The sequence below is a fragment of the Pan troglodytes genome, chromosome 4 (assembly GCF_028858775.2).
Source record: "Pan troglodytes isolate AG18354 chromosome 4, NHGRI_mPanTro3-v2.0_pri, whole genome shotgun sequence".
Taxonomy (NCBI): domain Eukaryota; kingdom Metazoa; phylum Chordata; class Mammalia; order Primates; family Hominidae; genus Pan; species Pan troglodytes.
The window spans coordinates 34,398,911-34,422,247 of NC_072402.2; the positions used below are offsets into that span (position 1 = coordinate 34,398,911).

At 35.5% G+C, this 23,337-nt stretch overlaps 1 protein-coding gene across 21 annotated transcripts in view; it reads left to right on the top strand.

The window, feature by feature from the left end:
* The window catches only part of SSBP2 (single stranded DNA binding protein 2), a 324,235-nt gene that overhangs the window by 90,176 nt on the left and 210,722 nt on the right, over positions 1-23,337 (top strand). For all 21 annotated transcript variants that reach the window (XM_063810341.1, XM_063810336.1, XM_054684231.2 and 18 more), the window contains exon 2: positions 11,114-11,186. Coding sequence is in view for 11 of the 21 variants with exons in the window: in XM_016953044.4 (XP_016808533.1) it covers positions 11,114-11,186 (73 nt within the window). In the remaining 10 variants the exon portion in view is untranslated. The remainder of the gene's footprint in view (positions 1-11,113; positions 11,187-23,337) is intronic.

Below are 23,337 nucleotides of genomic sequence, written 5' to 3' on the forward strand. Positions count from 1 at the left end.
ATGGAAAACAGTACGGAGGTTTCTCAAAAAATTAAAAATAGAACTACCATATGATCTCGCAGTCCCACTCTGTATATCCACAGGGAATGAAATCAGTATGTCAAAGAGATATCTGCATTCCCATAGTCATTGCCACTTTAATCACAATAGACAAGATATGGAATCAACCTTAGTGTCCATCAACAGATGAAGGAAAATAGACTATATATACAAAATTGAATACTATTCAACCTTTAACAAGAAGGAAATCCTGTCTTTAAAAAACAATTTTTTAAAATTTTACTTTAAGTTCCAGGATACATGTGCAGAATGTTCAGATTTGTTATGTAGTATACATGTGCCATTGTGGTTTGCTGTACCTATCAACCTGTCATCTAGGTGTTAAGCCCCACATTCATTAGTCCTAATGCTCTCCCTCCCCTGACCCCCCACCCCTCAACAGGCTCCGGTTTATGTTGTTCTCCTCCCTGTGTCCATGTGTTCTCATTGTTCAACTCCCACTTATGACTGAGAACATGCGGTGTTTGGTTTTCTTTTCCTGTGTTAGTTTGCTGAGAATGATGGCTTCCAGCTTCATCCATGTCCCTGCAGAGAACATGATCTCATTCTTTTTTATGGCTGCATAGTATTCCATGGTGTGTATGTGCCACATTTTCTTGACCCAGTCTATCATTGATGGTCATTTGGGTTTGTTCCAGGTCTTTGCTGTTGTAAGCAGTGTTGCAGTAAACATACATGTGCATATGTCTTTATAGTAGAATGATTTATAATTCTTTGGGTATATACCCAGTAATGGGATTGCTGGGTCAAATGGTATTTCTGGTTCTAGGTCCTTGAGGAATTGCCACACTGTCTTCCACAATGGTTGAACTAATTTACATTCCCACCAACAGTGTAAAAGCATTCCTGTTTCTCTACAGCCTCACCAGCATCTGTTGTTTCCTGATGTTTTAATAATTGCCATTTTGACTGGTATGAGATGGTATCTCATTGTGGTGATTTGCATTTCTAATCAGTGATGATGAACTTTTTCTCATATGTTTGTTGGCTGCATAAATGTCTTCTTTGAGAAGGGTCTGTTCATATACTTTGCCCACTTTTTGATGGGGTTGTTCGTTTTTTTCTTGTGCATTTTTTAAAGTTTCTTGTAGATTCTGGTAGACCTTTGTCAGATGGGTAGATTGCAAAAATTTTCTCCCATTCTGTAGGTTGCCTGTTCACTCTCATGCTAGTTTCTTTTGCTGTGCAGACGCTCTTTAATTTAATTAGATCCCATTTGTCTATTTTGGCTTTTGTTGCCATTGCTTTTGGTGTTTTAGTCATGGAGTTTTTGCTCATGCCTGTGTCCTGAATGGTATTGCCTAGGTTTTCTTCTAGTGTTTTTATGGTTTGGGGTGTTACATTTAAGTCTTTAATTCATCTTGAGTTAATTTTTTGTAAGGTGTAAGGAAGGGGTCTAGTTTCAGTTTTCTGCATATGGCTAGCCAGTTTTTCCAGCACCATTTTTATCCCCATTGATTGTTTTTGTCAGGTTTGTCAAAGATCAGATGGTTGTAGATGTGTGATGTTATTTCTGAGGTCTCTGTTCTTTTCCATTGGTCTGTATATCTGTTTTGGTACCAGTACCATGCTGTTTTGTATACTATAGCCTTTTTGCTATACTGTAGCGTTATAGTATAGTTTGAAGTCAGGTAGCATGATGCCTCCAGCTTAGTTCTTTTTGCTTAGGATTGTCTTGGTTATACAGCCTCTTTTTTTGGTTCCATATAAAATTTAAAGTAGTTTTTTTTAGTTCTGTGAAGAAAGTCAATGGTAGCTTGATGGGAATAGCATTAAATCTATACATTACTTAGGGCAGTATTGCCATTTTCATGATAATGATTCTTTCTAGCCATAAGCATGGAATGTTTTTCCATTTGTTTGTGTCCTCTCATTTCCTTGAGTAGTGGTTTGTAGTTCTCCTTGAAGAGGTCCTTCACATCCCTTGTAAGTTGTATTCCTAGGTATTTTATTCTGTTTGTAGCAGTTGTGAATGGGAGTTCATTCATGATTTGGCTCTCTACTTGTCTTTTGTTAATGTATAGGAATGCTTGTGATTTTTGCACATCGATTTTGTATCCTGAGACTTTGCTGAAGTTGCTTATCAGCTTAAGGATTTTTTGGGCTGAGACACTGGAGTTTTCTAAATATAGAGTCATGTCATCTACGAACAGAGACAATTTGACTTCCTCTCTTCCTATTTTAATACCCTTTATTTCTTTCTCTTGCCTGATTGCCCTGGCCAGAACTTCCAATAATATGTTGAATAGGAGTGGTGAGAGAGGGCATCCTTGTCTTGTGCCAGTTTTCAAAGGGTATGCTTCCAGCTTTTTTTACCCATTCAATATGATATTGGCTATGGGTTTGTCATAAATCACTCTTATTATTTTGAGGTATGTTCCATCAATACCTAGTTTATTGAGAGTTTTTAACATGAGATGTTGAATTTTATCGAAGTCCTTTTCTGCATCTATTGAGATAATCATGTGGCTTTAGTCATTGGTTCTGTTTATGTGATGGATTACATTTATTGATTTGCATTTATTGAACCAACCTTGCATAACAGTGATGAAGCCGAGTTGATCGTGGTGGATAAGCTTTTTGATGTGCTGCTGGATTCGGTTTGCCAGTGTTTTATTGAGGATTTTCGCATCGATGTTCATTAGGGAAATCCTGTCATTTTGACAACATGGATGAACCTGGAGGACATTACGTTAAGTGAAATGAGTGAGGCAGAGGAAGACAAATACTATATAATCTCACTTATACAGTCAGCCGCTAGTATCTGTGGATTCTGCATTCAAGGATAAAAAATATTTGGAAAAAAATAAAATCAACAATAAAAAATAATACAACATAAAAAATAAAGTATAACTATATAGCATTTACATTGTACTGGGTAGTAGAGTAATCTAGAGATGATTTAACATGTACAGAAGAATGTGTGCAGGTTATGTGTAGATACTATGCCATTTTGTATAAGGGACTTGAGCATCTGTGGATTTTGGTATCTGTGGGGGTATTGGAGTCAATCCCTGTGGATACTGGGGGATGCTTGTATTTTTTATCCCAGGTTGGTTGAATCCAACCACACGGAACCCACAGATAAGGAGGCTCAGTTGTATGGAATCTAAAAACATTGAAGCCATAGAAGCAGCATAGAATGGTGGTCATCGGGCTGGCAGTAGGGAGGATTTTGGAGATGTTTGTCTAAAATAACAAAAGTTCATTTAGATTAGGAATACATTCAAGAGATCTATTGTACAATGTGGTAATGTGGTGACTATAGTTGTTATTAATAACAATGTTTTATATATTTGAAAGTTGCTGAGAGAGTAGATTTTAAGTGTTCTCACCACACACAGAAAAGATACATATTTGAGGCAATGGATATGTTAATTAGCTTGATTTGGTCATTCCACAGTATATACATGTATCAAGACATCATGTTGTATATTATGAATATTTATATGTCAAAATTTTATACAATTTTTATTTATCAATTAAAAAATAAAGTTTCTGTTCTGTTGTCAAAATTTTATTTTAAATAGCTAAATCCTCCTTCCCTCCAAAAAACCTGACTAAAATTAAGTCAGACAACAAACTAGGAAAAGAATTTGCAGAAAATAAACCAGAGATTTAATATTTTTATATAGCCGAATACCTTCGATATTTGTTTAGAGTGCCACAAAGTTTAATCTTTTACTGGTGACATAAAGCTACCATTATGATTGTTGATTAGAGGACAGTACTGTAATAAGAGTTGCCCTTAGGCCTTCTGAGGGAGGCACAGGGATATTTGGCCCAACTCCAAGTTGGCCATACTAGTTTCACTGCTTTACTTAGTTTTTCTGCCCCATTCCTACTTGTTGGACTTCATCTGTTACTTCTTATTTTTGTTAATGTTTCTACCAGTAGCCATTACTCTTATTTCCTTATACTCTTTTTCTACACACATTGTATATATTTGGGGAGTTTTAATTTTAGCAATGAATTATGAACATTTCTTAATATCATTAAACATTTTGCAAAAATATATTTCCCCATCACATGTATTTATCATAATCTAATTATTTCTTCTTTCTCAGATATTTAGATTGCCAGTTTTTCACTGCTATAATTTTGCCCCAGGCATCATTATAAATTGTTTGGCTTTCTGATTCTTTAGTATAGTATTTTAGAATAAAAATTGCTGGGATATAAAAGGATATAAAGGTTTAGTATTTAATTTTTTATTGCTTGTTTATTTCTTTCTAAATAGGAAATATAAGCTCAGGGGAAGTAATCAAACAGAAGAAAAGTTATGCAGTAAAAAATTCTCCCTCTTATTCCAGGCCCCCAGTCTCTAGGAAAAAAGGCCTGCAATAAAAGATACTGTTTGAACTCAAATGATTCCATGAGTGTGGGAAGCATGGGAGTGACTTGTTCCAGTGCTTGTATGTACATAGAATATTTCTGTAATACAGATGAGAGCATACTATACAAACTGTTCTGCACTTAAAAAAAAAACTTATGACTTTTTCATTTTGCCATGTTATTTTCCTGAAAAGCTGCACCATTTACACGTTCACATTTCACCCTTATAGGCATTGAATACTTTAATGTTTTTAAAGTTTTTGCTGCATTCATTAGTGAAATTTTGAAATACTTATGACTAGGAGGTTGAACAGTTTTTTTTTTTTGGAGTTACTTACTGGCCATGTGTAACCATTCTTCCTATTTGAATTTCCATTTTCTTACCTTGCTCATTATTTAAAAATTAAGATCTTCATAGGTCTTCATATACATGTCATTTTATTTGTGCTCTTTATATATTAAACATATTAGCTTGACATAAGGCTATATGTTATGTCACAGATCTCACAAATCACCGCTAAAGAACTTACTCATGTAACCAAATACCACCTGTTCCCCCAGAAACCTCTTTATATATTAAACATATTAGCCTTGACATAAGGCTATATGTTATGTCCTTTATTGCTTTTTAATTTTATTTAATTTTTGTAGGGACAGTCAACAGTTGAACACTTTTATGTATTTTTTAAATTTTTATATATCAGGCCAGGCGTGATGGCTCATGCCTGTAATCCCAGCACTTTGGGAGGCTGAGGTGGGCGGATTACCAGGTCAAGAGATTGAGACCATCCTGGCCAACATGGTGAAACCCTGTCTCTAATAAAAATACAAAAATTAGCTGGGCGTGGTGGTGCACACCTGTAGTCCCAGCTACTCCGGAGGCTGAGGTAGGTGATTCACTTGAACCTGGGAGGCAGAGGTTGCAGTGAGCCAAGATCGTGCCACTGCACTCCTGGCACAGCCTGGTGACAGAGCAAGACTCCGTCTCATAAAAAAATTATATATCTTTAATTCCCTTCTAATTGTATAATTTTTAAGTAAAAAAAAACCCTTTTGTTAGAATCATGCAAAGTAAAGAGTAAGTGGGGTCCTCCCACTCTTAAAAAATAGAGGATTAAACTGAAGACCTATTCTAATCCAAATTACTATAGATACTGAATTCATGAAGCCTAGTTGAAGGAATATTTGACTGTCAGAACTGGAGACCGATACAATTCCAATTCTGGAATTTTGTCAATGTTGGTTGATGTTTCCAGTCTGCCTCCCTCTGCATTTGTGAGTACATGTGTGTGTAGTTGAGGGACAGTGAGTCTAGCATCCATCACATGTGTAGGTGTTATATGATGACCTCAGGCTTTGGCTTTTCTCTGTGTTCTTCCCATCTTAATCTTTACCTCTGTTCTTATTTTTAAAGTTTAGGCGCCTGTGGTGACCAAGGAGTAAAGAAGGTGCTGAGCTGTACCAGATATATTTTGCATTTCGGGCTTTGGCTCCCTCTCTAGAATTGTTGGTCATCATTTTGATAACTTGGTCACTGAGATCCAGTTTAAAATTAGAATTAAATGAAGATAATTTAAAGATACATGATCCATTAATCATTGATAGGCTTTTTCATTAATCAATGCTTTTTAAAAACGACTGGTTCTACTTTTTGCAGCTGACTCTTACTGTATTTGTTAATTTGTTTCTATGTATTTAGATCACATTAGCTACTCTGCTAAATAGCCACTCTGTATTTTAATAAAGTACTTAAATTTCTTAAAGATCAAAAAAAGGAAAAGGAAGATGTTAATTCAAAAGGATTACTGTTCAAATATTTGTATATTCAATATTTATCTTTAAATTTTCACTGTCTAGTAATCCAAATAAAATGTTGCCTTTTTCTTTTCTTTATATATATATTTTTAAGACATAAGATCTGGCTTTGTTGTTCATAACTGGAGGACGATGATGGATCATAGCTCATTGCAGCCTTGAACTCCTGGGCTCAGGTGATCCTTCTGCCTCAGCCTCCCAAATCAGTGGGACTGCAGGTGTGAGCCATACAGGCTAATTTTTAAAATATATATAAGTATATATATATATTAGAGATGGGGTTTTGCTGTGTTGCCCAGGCTGGTCTCAAACTCCAGGGCTCAAGCTATCCTCCTGCCTCAGCCTTCCACTTCCTGGGATTACTCCCAGGCATGAGCCACTATGCCCTGCTCAAAATGTTGAGTTCTTCTGTTTGGTGATCTCACGTTACTAGACATGGCACCAAGCTGTGATTGACCTGCATGGATGGACAATGTCACTCCCCTCTGCCGGAATCATTTGTGTTCAAACAGTATCTTTTATTATAGGGCTGTTCCCCCGGAACTTTCTGGACATTCTTATTTCTGGTGAATCAGTGTCCTTTTGTCGGGAGCTAATGGGAAATACATAATCTGAAGCTACAGCAAATATTATAGCTCCTGCTCTTGCTGTGACTCCTGGTGGTTCCTCCAGAGCAGGAAGGAGGAAAGAAAGGAGTGGCAAATGTGGGAGAGATAGTGTCCTTAGAATCCAATACATGATTTGGTAATTGGCCAAAATTATAACAATTGTTATTACTTACTGTGCTTTCTAATCCTTTTGACAATACAAGCAAAATACTATTCTTCCTATTTGACACATGAGAAAACTGACTTTCAGGGAAATTGTGTTCCATTCAAGGTGAGCAAAAGGTACTATGAAAACAGATGGAGAAGGTGAATTTAACTTTGGACGTGGTCAATTTAAGAGAGAAACATATTTTTAGAAACAAACTGACTAGGTCCAGTCGCTCATGCCTGTAATCCCAGCACTTTGGGAAGCCTAGGCAGGAGGATCTCTTGAGTTCAGGAGTTCGGGACCAGCCTTGGCAACATAGCAAGACCCTGTCTTTACCAAAAAAATTAAAAATTAGTCAGATGTGGTGGTGTGTGCCTGTAGTCCAAGCTGCTCGGGAGGCTGAGGCAGGCAGGAAGATGGCTATGATCACACCACTGCACTCCAGCCAGATGATAGAGCAAGACCCTGTCTCAAAAAAAAAAAACCAAAACAAAAAACACCAAACTTAAAACAGTAGTTTAGTTTGGAGAAGTAGGTTTGGAGCTTGGGACAGAAGATGTCACTACAGGGATAGGTTTGGAAAATCCTATACACAGAGGTGATAATTAAAATATTGGAGATTGGTTCTATCCATCTGACAAAGGGCTAATATACAGAATCTACAAAGAACTTAAACAAATTTACAAGAAAAAACTCCATCAAAAAGTGGGTCCAGGATATGAACAGTTACTTCTCAAAAGAAGACATTTATGCAGCCAACAAACATGAAAAAAAGCTCATTATCACTGGACATTAGAGAAATGCAAATCAAAACCACAATGAGATACCATCTGATGCCAGTTAGAATGGTGATCATTAAAAAGGCAGGAAACAACAGATGCTGGAGAGGATGTGGAGAAATAGGAACACTTTTACACTGTTGGTGGGAGTGTAAATTAGTTCAACCATTGTGGAAGAAAGACAGTGTGGCGATTCCTCAAGGATCTAGAACTGGAAATACCATTTGACCCAGGAATCCCATTACTGAGTATATATCCAAAGGATTATGAATCATTCTACTAAAAAGACACATGCACACATATGTTTATTGCAACACTATTCACAATAGCGAAGACTTGGAGCCAACCCAAATGCCCATCAGTGATAGACTGGATAAAGAAAATGTGGCACATATACACTGTGGAATACTATGCAGCCATAAAAATGGATGAGTTCATGTCTTTTGCAGGGTCATGGTTGAAGCTGGAAGCCATAATTCTCAGCAAACTAACACAGGAACAGAAAACCAAACACCACATGTTCTCAGTCATAAGTGGGAGTTGAACAATGAGAACACGTGGACACAGGGAGGGGAACATCACACACCGGGGCCTGTCGGTGGGTGAGGGGGTAAGGGAGGGATAGCATTAGGAGAAATACCTAATGTAGATGAGGGGTTGATGAGTGCAGCAAACCACCATGGCATGTGTATACATACCTATGTAGCAAACTTGCACATTCTGCACATGTATCCCAGAACTTAAAGTATAATGAAAAAAAAAAAAAAGTGATACAGTGAACTTTTGGGACTTGGGGGAAAGGGTGGGAGGGGGGTGAGGGATAAAAGACTACGAATTGGGTACAGTGTATGCTACTCGGGTGATGGGTGCACCAAAATCTCACAAATCACCGCTAAAGAACTTACTCATGTAATCAAACACAGCTCGTTCCCAAAAATCCTATGAAAAAAAAATTGGAGATTGCTGATCATGTATTATGGAGTCATCATGGCAGTAGACTTAATTAGTTGTTCACCCATGCATTGCTCCCTGACACCCTTTTTGGAGCATAGATTCTGATTGCCTGAGAACCATTAATTTTGTTCAAAGGAGATTGCAGAACATGAATATATGAGGTAGCATTATAGATAGGTTTTCTCAGCCGGATCCCACTTCATCACCCTGTTGGTAACAATGAGCTGCCACAGCAGATTCTAATGGTAGGAGGATGGGCTCACACCCTTAGAAGATACTTCAGAATCTCCAGTTGAAACCCTTACCCCCGTTATTCTCAGTTCCTTCCAATACATTTTTTAGAATCACTGTTTTAGACTTACAGAGAGAGAAAGTGAGGACTATCACTTAATTTTACTTGTAAATAGGTAAACTTTTTGTTTCTTAGGTACTAAAGAAAACTTAGAAGCTTCTAACTATATTACCCCCGTTAATATGAAAAAGAAGACGTTACAAGGAGTTAACTCACTTAAAGGAATGGGGTTTATTGAAAGGACACAGCCACAGATGTACCCTGGCCTTGACCGTTCTGAAGTCTGTTCTCTCCATACCAGGCCTGTCATGGTGCCCCTGCTTCATTCACTCTCTGCCTCTCACTTTCAAATTCCCCAAGCTTGGTGGACCAGCTTTATTGTTCAGCCTTTTACTTAGGTGTGGATTTCTTTCCTATGCTAACCACTGGTTTGGCTCTAGGCTCAGGGTTTAGAAGCCACATGGAATTACCTCAGTCTATGTTTTTTTTTCAGGCAGTGGGGCAGAACTGCCACTGGCAGGCAATTTTGAGGTTTCACAGCCTATCCAAGAAGATTTTACAAATATTATCCTTTTCCAAGATACAATTTGCCATCATGGGCACTGAATCATGCGGTAGAGTTGAGAGTCACTAGTGGAGGGAACAAGGTGTGGGGTATGTGTTTGAAGAATGTGTGATAAGAATCACCAGCAGGATTGTTTGAAACTACAGGAATATTCCAATTTCCTGTATCCCTTATGATGTACTTTGGGTGATAAGCCACACTTCCACAGGGAGATCCTGCTACTGAAAGGAGCCTGCTATATAGCTTATTGTGTTAGGGTAGGAAAAACAGTTGAGAAGCACTGATGTAGGAAGTGTCATTCAATTTGAATATGTTTGGAGATGTTTCTAAATTACATTCATCCTCACTGTCAATAACTTACTTTCTATGAGTAACTTTAACAGGTCTACTCTCTCAAGGTGTTTAGTAGCTACAGAATAACTCTCATTTTAAGTATTTGGCAATTTTGGAATGGGGAAAGAATTAAATGGACAGAGCAACTGAATTTGTACAAGCTTTCTCTTTTCATGACAGATGCATGATATGTTTTCATGAAAATAAGGAAAATACTCATTTTTGTAAATGCCATCAATCTTTAACAGTCGAAAATCTGCTTGGCAAGAGAAGTGGTACAACTATAACCACAGAATTGTGGTTATTGTTACATTGTATTGTTTACTGTAAACCTGGTTCAATATTGGTAAATATAGTGTAGCAGAAATTGAACTGTTGTGAGCTATCTGGGCATTGGTCCAAGATATCATTAAAAATACTGCCTCAGACTAATTTGGGTTTATGAATAATATTTTGTTAACAGCTCAACTGAAATTGAGCCACATGGTGTAGCTTCAAAATTCTGAATCTACAAGATAATGAGAGTAGTTTGTGTATACAACACATTGAATATTCTATATTTGAATGAAAAATTTATACATAATTTTGTTAACCTTTAAACTGTAAGCTCCCGTATGCTTAATATGATCTGATATCTTTAAAGTTTACATAATGCTGTAGTTTGCTGTGAATTTGAATGCCTTATAAACTAAAGTATTATTGGCTTAACAATCAAATCTAAAGAATAAGGAGAAGTTGCTGAGCAAATATTAAAATGGATATTCAACGCAAGTTGTGGCATATGTTTCTACAAACAGCTAGAGTTTATATTAACATTCGCCAAAAAGATTGAAGGACATAAAGTATTGGGAAAGTTCACTAACTTAATTCATTTCTTTTACTAATGAAAGGTTATTATGTCTTCAAATGGGATTTAGAGATTATTAATAGATATAGCAATGGGAATGAGCTTATGATAAGTGAGATGATTCAAGAAAAAATCTCTATATATTTCTTGCCAAGAAAAAATACATTTGTCTTTTTCTTCATGTGCTACTTTTAATTACTTTAAGTTCTTTCTGAACATACATGTATTATTAATAATTCCTATTGAAATAGTATGGGAAGGGTTTATTTTTGGTCACTGTTAGTGTGTAAGATATTTCAGCAATGGAAAGATGTGCATTATTTAAAGAATGAATTTTAATATTCCTCTTCTCAATAAATGTTTTATTTGTTTTCCAGGTTAGCACTCTACGTATATGAATATCTGCTCCATGTAGGAGCTCAGAAATCAGCCCAAACATTTTTATCAGAGGTATGTTTTATATATTTTATGTATTGCATTTTGATCTTATATAAATGAATGGAAAACATACTATAATAATTATTTGAAAAAAGTTTGTTATGTATTATATAGTGAATTCCTAGTTATCCGTATACATAGTATAGTTTTTATAGATTATGTATAAGCATTTTTATCCCCATGCCACTTCTGTGCCACTCAATCTTCTAGTCACCTTTCCAGCCATTTTCTCTTTTTAGAAATGGAAAGTAATATTAGCATGGCAACAATAATCAAAAAATTTTAAAAATTTGCTCTAAAAAATTTGTGAGAGTTATAAACCCTCAACCATATCTCTCACTCGAACAATATCATAATTTTGGAAAATGTGGATTTTGTTTATTTTGTATGGATGATCGCTGATTGATTGTAGTTAGAAAACATTTTGATAACCATATTTCAAGTTCTTCTCTTTCTCTTCTCCACCTTAACTTTCTTTCTTTTTTTAAAAAATTTCAACTTTTATTTTAGATAAGGAGGTACATGTGCAGGTTTGTTACGTGGGCATATTATGTGATGCTGAGATTTAGGGTATAGATACTGTCACCAGGTAGTAAGCATAGCAGCCAATAGATTGTTTTTCCATTCATGCTCCCCTCCCTCCCTCTCACCTCTAGTAGACTGTAGTGCCTAGTGTTCCCATGTTTATGTCCATGTGTGCTCAATGTTTAGCTCCCACTTATAAGTGAGAATGTGCAGTATTTGGTTTTCTGTTCTTGTGTTAATTTGCTTATTATTATGGCCTCCAGCTTAACCCATCTTGCTGTAAAAGACATGATTTCATTCTTTTTTAGGCTGCGTAGTATTCCATGGTGTATATGTACCCCATCTTCATCTAATCCACCACTGATAGGCACCTAGGTTGGCTGGAATTTGACCTTTCTTACAGTGGTGCTTGTTTGTCTCCTATGTATATGAGGATGATGAGGATTTTATTGAGCTCTGTTATGTGCCAGGCATACAATGTGCCGAGGTATTTTACATATATTATCTCTAATTCTTATAAGAAATTTGCATAGCAGGTTATATTCTTTCCGTTTTACTGATGAGGACAACAAGGCTCAGAGTGTTTATATAACTGGCTCATGGTCACAGAGCTTAGTGAGTTATGGAACTAGAATTCAGACTTAGGTCTATGTTAATCCCAATGCTTTTGGTTTTTCCTCTATATCTGTGCTGTCCAATATGGTAAATACTAGCCATATATAGATTTTTGAGCACTGGAAATATGATGCAATTAAGAAGTGCTATATGTGTGAAGTACAGTATTTTAAAGACAGTGTGAACAAAAGAATATAAAATATTAATAATTTTAAAATTTTGGTCATACATTGAAGTGATAATATTTTGCCTATATTAGGTAAAATAAAATATATTACTAAAATTAATTTTACCTTTTCTTTTTAAATGTGGCTATTAAAAGTTTTTGTGGCTATTAAAAGTTTTAAATTAGATAACACATTATATGCCTGTATCAGAATATCTTATGTACCCCATAAATATATATACTACTATGTACCCATAAAAATTAAAAATTAAAAAATTTTAAATTATACATGTGGCTCTTATTTGTGGCCCATGTTTCTATTTCTATTGGACAGTGCTGCTTGAAATCATATTATCTCTGGTGATCTCACCAGTTTGGTCCCCAGCACATCAAGAGCACAACAGACAACTCATTGCCAATAGTTCCCTGCCTGAGGTATAGCCTTCTTGAGATTTAGCTGCAGCTCAAAGTAAACAAACGCACACAACCCTCACTCTTATTTCTAATTAACTAGTATATGTGAACTGGTAGGGCTTATTTGCAGATAAGGAATTTTAGAGGTTTGGCCAGAACATGTAAAAACTCAGTTGTTTTACTATAGAAGGAATATGTGCAGTATAATAAAAATTTGATTTCAAAAGTTTATTCAAATCAAAACAAAAATTTGGTGTATCTGTGTTTCATGAAATCATTAATTAGAAGACTTAGGGCAATGACCTTTCTAAGTCGCATTCACTGATATTATAGAAGAAGTGATTGAGATTGTAAAAAGGATGTCTTTTTGTATTCTTAACCACTGTCAACTTACAGTGTCTTAAAAGAATCTATAGTGGACTCTGGAAATTTAAAATTTTTGTTTTAATGCAGTAGAAACTTTAAAGATTTAATGATCTCCTTCCTTGTATCAAGGACCATTTTGAATTGGCTCAATTCACTTAATCCTGGAGGGTTCCCAAAACTATATTTTCTTACCAACATTGTAAGATATTAGATACAGTGATTATTAAACCTCATCAAAAAAGAAAAATGTTGCTCACTTATTCAAGGAAGTTCAAGTATTTGGATTCAAATGCATTATGTGGATTAAGCAAATAACTAGATACTAGACTCCTAGGCTTTGAGCTCAGTGGAAAATGTATATACAGAATTTCTAGGACTGTTTGGTGGAAATGAAATTAGAATTTCATAAGAGATTCACACATATTGACAAGTATTTGTCATTATTTCATTTTCTCTGGCTGCATTTTGAATACAAAAACTGAGGATTTCTCTTAATTATTAGTCTACCTCACTTTCACACGAGACGTCAAACTGAAAACGAACTATTATCACCAAGAAGACACATTATTTCTAAACTTTGGAGATGAGCGTATGTGATTTTCAGAACTATTCTTCACTATCTAGGCTGCCAAACTCTGAATGGTGCTGTAAAAATGCATTATCAATACCTAAATAACCAATGTAGGGGAATGGCTAAATTAATTGAGATGTAAGTTTTTAATAATGTAAAATAATAAGTTAGATCTATTTGGACTTATGTAGATAGACTTCCAAAACATTGTCTAGTAAGAGAAGAAAGCCAAAGTATGCCATGTATCTGGAAACCCTAGTACATAAAGTAATACTATATATTTTTGTGGGTACATATTTATGAATATAAAGTATAGTAAAAGTTCTGAAAGAACTTACATGCCAGACTAGTTGTTTTGGGAGTGGGGACATTAAAGGGTTCAAAGGGATTTTATCTTTAGTCACGGAATTCTTTTAAACAAGGACTACATATATTATTTGTACAGTTATTTAAAAACAAAACTAAAGAAGAGAAAATACATTCTCATAAATTATCTGAACTTAAAAGACGGAAGCCTGGAGATAGATTTGTGATAAGCCATTGCTGCGTACATCCTAGAGTTCTTGATAATTTCAGTTGGTTAAATTACAATAGTTCGTTATTTCCTCCCTCACATTTTACTTTCTACAGTATCTAGCTGCTTGGGTTTTCCTGTATACCATGGGGCTTCTGTCATCTGGGCTTTACTCAGTGGCATATTCCCTCTGCCTAAAACTCTCCTCCCCTCTCCACCTTAGAAGAAGCTTTTCCTAGAACGGTTTTCCCAGGGTTTCACCTAAGGTGATAGTACAATCTACAGGGACCTGCACATGAAGACCTTTGCATACATGCCAGGAAGTTGGACTTTATCTTTGGCAAAAGGGAGCCTTCGAAGGTTTTAAAGTAAAAAAAAAAAAAAAAGGAGAATGTAATATTTTAGAGAATGTAATAATTTCTGTTGAGGGAATGTAATATTTTAGAGAATGTAATAATTTATGTTGAGGGAATGTAATATTTTAGAGAATGTAATAATTTATGTTGAGGGTTGCTTTCTCTCTGAGTTTCTCTTCAATCAGGCAGAAAATTTAAGGCCGCTTGTTGTAGAATGACTTCTTAACTGGTCTGAGTAGTAAAAAAAAATCTTACCTAAATCCTCCCTAGTCTACCCCCAGGTTTTTACCTAAATCAAAATAGTTCCATAGGAATGTAAAATAGGGAGACCTACTTATTTGAGTTGGTTATTATAATAAAACAGAAATGATTGAAATGGCACCAATTGTTATCACTTATTATAACATTATCCAATGTTCTCACCCTGGTTCAAGGAGAAGTAGACTACTTCTTCCAAATTTGACATTCTTCCTCTGGATAGATGAGGCTAAGAATGACCGTGATGTTAATGAGCTCTTCTGAATCAGGTTTTACTGTGCTGGGTCACTTCTTTCATTAGTATGGGCTTGTTCTTTTGGGTGAAGTTGCGAGAAGGCCAACTGGAACTCCAGGCATTATCTGAACAAGCAAGATGTGTATCTCAGCTGCCCAATCTTGATTTTCTAAAAATGCCCTTGTCCTGGGCTATCAGAAATTGGACTGCTCTTGATGGCTTTTGTTATCAGTCAGAAGAGTGGGGTACATTATTATTAACCCAGTCATTTTTTCTTAATTAAAAGAAAAAATGGACTAACAATAGAAATAAAAACATTTCTCTAACTAGGTTGTGCCAACTAGCTCAGTGTTACCTCTGATTCATGATAGATTTTAAACCACTACCTGAATCCAAAATGTAGTTTATGTGACTTTTCATTTTTTTTTTTACTCCCAAGGGGAAAAAAATGGAATATTATTTAGAAATATTCTCAATACAAAGCCCTTCCTCTGCTCTATCTTTGTTATTCTTCAACATTTAATAATTACAAACAGAATGCTAAGGAATCTTCTTTCCAATTCTACATTAACTTTTGTTACTTTAGATTCATTAGAAGCTATCCTTTTTCTGGTCATATCATTTCGTTATACAAAGATAATGGCTGCTCTTCCTTGAAGTTTTGCATGGTATTCATGTCTCAGAATGAGGCTCAATACCCTTAACAAATGAAATTAAGAATTAGAGTTTTATAAAGATTCTAGATTTTTTCCCTTTCTTAAAATTTTTGCATTATTACTAGCCCTTCTTTGTCATAAGTTAGCCAACAAGTTAGCCTGAAATAGAAGTTTAAAAACATCTAAGGGATTCCTTCTTCAGATTTTATTAGGATTGCTAAATTATTGAGCATCATAGACTCCAAAACTCTGTTCTGTTTGCCTTTTACCTATATGAAGAGAGAAAATATTAATTAGTATTTCCTAAACAGTCTCTCGAACTTTAATTTTGAGGCAATATAGTATAGAAGGTAAAAGCAATTGCTTTGGGCCAGACATCCTGGGTTTAAACTATGTTCTACATCTTATTTACTTTCTCAGTTTCCTAGTTATAAGATGATGATAATTGTAACAATACTTTAGTTATGCTGTGGTTTAAATGAGTTAGTATATGCACATTGCTTATAATAGTGCCTGGCATATAGTAAGTGTTCAAAAGTGTCATTTTAAAAAATCTTGACCAACTTTTTTTCTATCTTGTATAGTTTCTTATTTAAAAAAAAATAGAGGCATAAATATATGCCTGATGTGTACATGTGCGTTCCAAGTGTCTGTCACTTGGATGGCCCATAATCCTACTGTTTGGTGTTACCCTTTCTATAAAAATGGGTCCAGCTCTAATCCCTAATATTGTAGATTGTTGCAAGTCTTCTCCAGTATCTGTGAGCCTTTATTGGGTGCTTAGGGTTCTTGTACTGTAGGTTCTTGCTCTTGTTGAGTGATTATAGCCCCACTCTGGTTCTCCCTCTTATGGTCTATCCCTTTTTTATGCCTGAAGTTTTCTGTTTTTCTCATGATTTCAGAGGTCCACTAACTCATTGCTCTTTTGTATGAAAGATTCTCACTTAAGGTTGAGGGATAGCCAAAAAGATTAGGCATTGTACAGTATAGGCATCAACATTAACTTGAATACTAGACATAAGTTACCTTAAATTCTGTGGTCTCCTTGCTACAGGGAATTTTTCACTAAGCTGTTTTCCTCAGCATGCCTTTGCCTTCTATCTTGTTGACTTCTCATAACCTCTCTCATTTTTCCTTTTCTGAATCCTTCCAGACCCCCGAGCTTCTTCCTAAGAGACCATGAGCAACTTCCTAAATTCTTGTTACATAGAAAGTCAAGTATTTGTTTTCCTCTCTGCATTCTTCCTTTTGCACCATTCCTAGTGGCCTCTGTCTTTCTGTGTCAAAAAAATAAAAACAAAAATAGAAAGGATCCACTAAGGAGTTTTCCCAATAAGAGGTAGTCCTCTTTAGGAAGACTTCTTTCATTCTTCTAAAAGAAAGCAGCACTATTCAATAAAACTTTCTGTGATTGTAGAAATGGTCTCTAATCTTTGCTGTTAAGTAAGGTAGCCACTAATTATGTGTGACTATTATGAGCTTTAAATATGGCTAGTGCAACTGAGGAACATTCAGTTAACTTAATTTTAAACTGAAATAGCCACACGTGACTACCGAGTATCATGTTGAACAGCACAGTTTTAGATCATCTGCTTCAAAGTATAGTCAGCTTTTTCTTCCTGTTAAACATCTATTGCCTTTAATTTTTTGAATTAAAATGTAAAAATTTGGGCCAGGCGCGGTGGCTCACGCATGTAATCCCAGCACTTTGGGAGGCTGAGGTGGGCAGATTGCATGAGGTCAGGAGTTTGAGACCAGCCTGGCCAACATGGTGAAATCCCGTCTCTACTAAAAATACGAAAATTAGCCGAGTATGGTGGTGGGCTCCTGTAATCCCAGCTACTCGGGAGGCTGAGGCAAGAGAATCGCTTGAGCCTGGGCAGTGGAGGTTGCAGTGAGCCCAGATTGCGCCACTCTACTCTAGCCTGGGTGACAGAGCAAGACTCCATCTCAAAAAAAAAAAAAAAAAAAAGAAAGGAAAAATGTTTACTTCAATTTCAACTTTTTTTACATTTGGTTTAGTATATAGATACACTCATGCTTCTATACATGAGAGATTTTAGAAAATTGGTGGGAACAGTAGGTTATGTCTAAATTAGAAGTCTCAGGAATTTAGTCTAGAAAGAAACTTACACATAGGTATACAGGTTATTTTCTTAACACAGGAATTGGTTTTATTGTTTTATGGTATTAAAAGTTATTCTTTGGATATTGGTTTAAATTAAAAATTATGAAAGGATTTATGGGTACTATGAAAAGTTTGGAACCCATCACCTTCAAACCTGCTGCTGCATTGTTGGAGATGCTGTGGAAGTGGGTCTGGATCTGCTGAAGAGGTCCCACATTGACAAGACTAGAACCCCCAAAAAGGTACTGCCGGCATCCAGAATTGTGCTATCCCGGCTTCACTTTTGGAGCCAGAGGCAGGAAGCTTCTCTTTTTCCTGTTTTTTGATCTCCTGCTAGTGTCTCCTGATGGCAGAACTTAACAGGAAGCCAAATGGCAAGGAGGCTAGGAAATGTGATTTTCAGAATCCCAGCCCCAAGTATAGAATGGAGTATAGAAGGGTGGGTGTAGGGCTGAGAGATAATAGGTAAATGACCAGTATACCTTGCCAGAAGCAAATAAGAATGAAAAATTAAGCAAATGTGTGTGTATACCTGTATATATTTATGTATGTACATCTATATCATTTTTCTTTTTTGTACAAATGTTAGCTTATACACCATTCTGTGCTTTAATTTTTGTTTCACTTGTTAGATTTTGGAAATTGTGTTATATTGGTTCATGAAATGTCATAATTCTCTTTTTATGGTTGTAGCATATTTCATTCTATGAAATGTGCCATGATATAGTTCACTAGCCCTGTACTGATGGACATTTAGGTGTTTCCAGTCTCTTTCAATTAAAACAATGCTTCAATGAAAATTGTTACATATATGTAAAATTTTCCACATGTGACCATCAGATAGTATGTATTTTATAATTAAACCACAAGCATGTCTTTTTCCTATTGATATACCTTTTGTTCATGATTCAATGTTTGGTTTTACATTTATGAAGAAATGCTGAAAATGTTAGATCATATGATAAAAACAGCATGTTCATAGACAAGGCCATGAAGTGCAGAATATGGCATTAGGAATGGGCCTTGAGATTTACATGAAAGTTAAAGGAGAATACAGCCCCTGGCTGGTCAAATGACAGAAGGAAGTGAGGTAGATAATTAAGCAGCAAAAAGCCTTAGGACTGGGCAAATACACATTGATGCTGGGATAATGGAAGAAGAAGAAACAGAATAAAGAGAAAATGTTATTGGCAAAGATGCCACCCAAAAACCTAAATAGGCCTGAAGCCCATGAAACTCAATACAACAGAAAATACCTCTTCAGAAACAGCAGAAAATTTGTTTTTAACATGACTGCTGACATTTAGGAATATTTTCTGGCCACTCCTCAACACCACCCATCATTAATTCATATTTGCTAAAAAACAAAATTAAACTACGTAGAATATAATTTAAAACGAAAGTCCTCCTTTTCCCTATTCCAGATAATAGTTGTAGGCTTGATGTGATTTTTAAAAATGCACACACACCTACAAGCACACATATGTACGTATACATTCTTTTTTTTTTCCAAGCAGAAACGTTTTATGCTATACATAATATTCTCCAACCTTCCAAATTTCCATCTTGAAAAACCAGTAGAGCATGATTCTCTTTCCAGGTAGCTGTATTTCATTCTTTGTAATGATAGCACACTGTTCTGTAGTATGTAAGTATCAAGATTTATTTTACAGTCACCACTAGTGAATGTTTCTCAGGCTGTTTCTAATTTTCATTTTTTTCTAACAATGCTACAGTGAATGTGGTTTAGTTTTCTACAGGTCAGGATTCTATTTTGGCTCTTCTTGAGCACCACTTTATGCTTGTTTAAACAAGTAGTATCTAGAATAGTGATCCATTTGGACTTAGCAATATTCACTGTGTAAACACAGACCATCTCTTCTGTGGACATACCTAAAACATAGCTTTAAGTGTGGTTCATTCAATAACTATAAAAGGGTGGATTTTATGTTAACTTCAGTATGATGGACCGAAGTTTTACCTGCTTCTGGCACAGACTTGTAATTTAAGGAGAGAAGGATGAATACTATATAGTAAAAAATATTGTGAGCATGAAATGATGATATATGTGATGCTTTTTTAGTTTCTCTGAGGAATAATAAGATGTAAAACTGTTTAAAATACAAATGTATTACCTCAGGCTTCTTCTCATAAAAGACCATATCAAATATAAGCCATATAGGTAGTTTCCTTTAGTCCTTTATCTCCCGAGATAGCTGGAGATGGACTGTGGAAGTTGTGGAAGTGCATGAGGGGAGGCTGCTTAGTAAGGATGAGGGGCAGTGAGTCTCATAGACTGTGAGTCTAATCCTACCTCCCGCACACCCTGGCATTGAAACCTAGTCATGCCATTTTCACTCCTCCATAAGCTATGTCACATTGTTCTTTTAACTGAGTATAGTAAAATCTATTTATTTCACAGTCATATTATGTAAAGTCAAGATGAACTGAGATGAAACATAAGGACAGTACTTTGAAAAATTTGCTGGTCATATGATTAGGATGGTTCTAGTGATTAGGAATATTAGTGTGTCTGAGTACGTCGGTGAGGGTTTATTTATTCTTATGTTCTTTCAAGAAGATACCAACTAGTGAAAAAGTGGTAAGAGAAAAGTTTGAGAGAAGGATGAGACATAGGTTTTTGACTAAATTATAATTTTAGCAGGACATCAGAGTTTTTGAGAGAAGGATAAGACGTAGGTTTTTGACTAAATTATAATTTTAGCAGGACATCAGAGTTTTTGAGAGAAGGATGAGACGTAGGTTTTTGACTAAATTATAATTTTAGCAGGACATCAGAGTTTTGTTTCTCATAAATCTCATTAAATATTGTTTCTTATTTTTTATGAACCAAGATAATATAAAATGTCGATGAACTGAAATTATCAGATAAAAGATGGCATACATATACAAATTATTTGTATTACCACTTAGGATAATTAAAATTAGGATCTGACCTATATTTATATGACGTGTTCTGGTTTATTCATATGTAGTTTTTCTAACTTCAAGTTCCTTAATCCCTGGAATTTTTCCTTTTAGCACCTCAAAATGGCTATTACATTATTATTATTATCATTATTATTATTTTTGAGACAGAGTCTCACTCTGTCGCCCAGGCTGGAGTGCCGTGGTGCTATCTTGGCTCACTGCAGTGTCCGCCTCCTGGGTTCGAGTGATTCTTCTGCCTCCGCCTCCTGAGTAGCTGGGACTACAGGCGCACACCACCATGCCTGGCTAATTTTTGTATTTTTAGTAGAGATGGGGTTTCACCATTTTGGCTCAAACTCCTGACCTCAGGTGATCCACTTGCCTTTGCCTCCCAGAGTGCTGGGATTACAGGCGTGAGCCACTGCGCCTGGCCCCATTTCTAATCTTCAAAAAATTTCTCTTATTTTTTGAGAACAAATTACTTGTTTTACTTCAAGGTTCCCACTTATTTATACTTTATGTACTTAAGAACTCTGAAAATGCGACCAATTTCAGTGATTTTAATGACACTTAACTTTTTTCATCTTTTTATTAAAGAGGATTTTTGGTTGTTTCTACATTTAGGACCACTTTCTGAGTTCCTGTTTTAAAACTTTTAAAAAGTCCTTTTGGGATAAGAATTCCTAACTTCTTACATAGTAGATGATGGAAAGAATTCCTTGAATTTTTTTGAAATCTGTAATTACAGTTGTTCACTTCTTAGTAGTATTAAGGGCCTCTGGGCATATTTTACTGATTGGGGTATTGTTACATAATTTTTATTATTTAAGCTAAAAAAACTAAGGCATATACTTATGCATAGAGTTTTTTTTTTTTTTTGAGATCTTTCTGGATCTCCGTATTTAAAGTTGTAATTCCACTTTACTGTTTTCCTGCTCTTTCTATCCCCCTTCTCTGCTTAGTTTTCCTTCACTGCATTTGTCACCTTCTCATATAAACATAATTTACTTTTTTGTTTGTTTCTTTGTTTGGGTCTATCTTCCTTACTGAGGTGTAATTTCCCTAAAGGAAGGGATTTCTGTCTTTTGTGTTTACTGCTATCCAGTGCTTAGAAAAGGCACTGTATGAATACTTATTCAGACATCCATGCAAAAGTATTTAGTCAGAACTTTTACTTTTTTAGAGATATTGACCTTGTTTTAAATTTTTATTATAGTAAACTCTAACTTAGCTGAAATGTAAACAATTAGAAAGTTAATATCAGCATCTTTTAAAAACTCTTATTTTATGAGAGACTTATGTCTTCTTCTGCCCACACCCTCAAATCACGAATTTATTTAAAAACTCAACCCTTAAGGTATAATTTGAAGTCAAAATATTAAGCCTAATCTCTTGCAAGTTTCTGGGTGAGTGGTGATAATTGATGTTCATATTGACAGTAATAATGGTGGTTTTTTGTGCCTTAAGATCCTGAAATACCTTCTGATTCAATAAAAGAAACAGAAAGAAAGAAAAGAAAAACCTCAAAAATGGAGTTACCTTTAGAATGATATTTTAATGGTGATCTGAATTTGGTATACATGATAACTCAGTGTAACAGGGCACTAATTCTGAAATGATTTTAAATAGAAGCTTAATTTTCTGTTTAAATGATTCATTTTTACTTTTTCCATTTATGCTAGGAGCATAGACAATTGTTGCTTAGTTCCAACTCTGATTGTTCCTTTTTCCTAGTTATATGTATGGTTTCCAGCAAGATGAAAACTATTCTGATTAGTAAGTTAAAATTGTTTGGCACAACCCTAAATACTTTGAATATTTTTATATAGAATATCACTGGAATTTTGTGGGTGCTGGTGACAATGATGATGTAATAAAGTTTTTACAGGGATACCCTCCTAGGTAAAAGAAAAAAAAAATAATAGCACCTAACAGTTACCAGGCACTTACTGCATGTCAGTTACTCCTTTTTTTTTTTCCCTCTGAGACGGAGTCTTGCTCTGTCAGGCTGGAGTGCAGTGGTGCGATCTTAGCTCACTGCAACCTCTGCCTCCTGGGTTCAAGCGATTCTCCTGCCTCAGCCTCCAGAGTAGCTGGGCCACTGAGCCCGGCCTGTCAATTACTGTTTTTATTTTTTATTTTTTATTTATTTTATTTTTTTATTTTTTAAATCAGGTTATTTATTTTTTGCTGTTGAGTTGACTGAGTTCCTTATATACTTTGGATCCTTTTTTTAAAAAATTTATTATTATTATACTTTAAGTTTTAGGGTACATGTGCACAATGTGCATGTTAGTTACATATGTATACATGTGCCATGCTGGTGCGCTGCACCCACTAACTCGTCATCTAGCATTAGGTATATCTCCCAATGCTATCCCTCCCCCCTCCCCCCACCCCACAACAGTCCCCAGAGTGTGATTTTCCC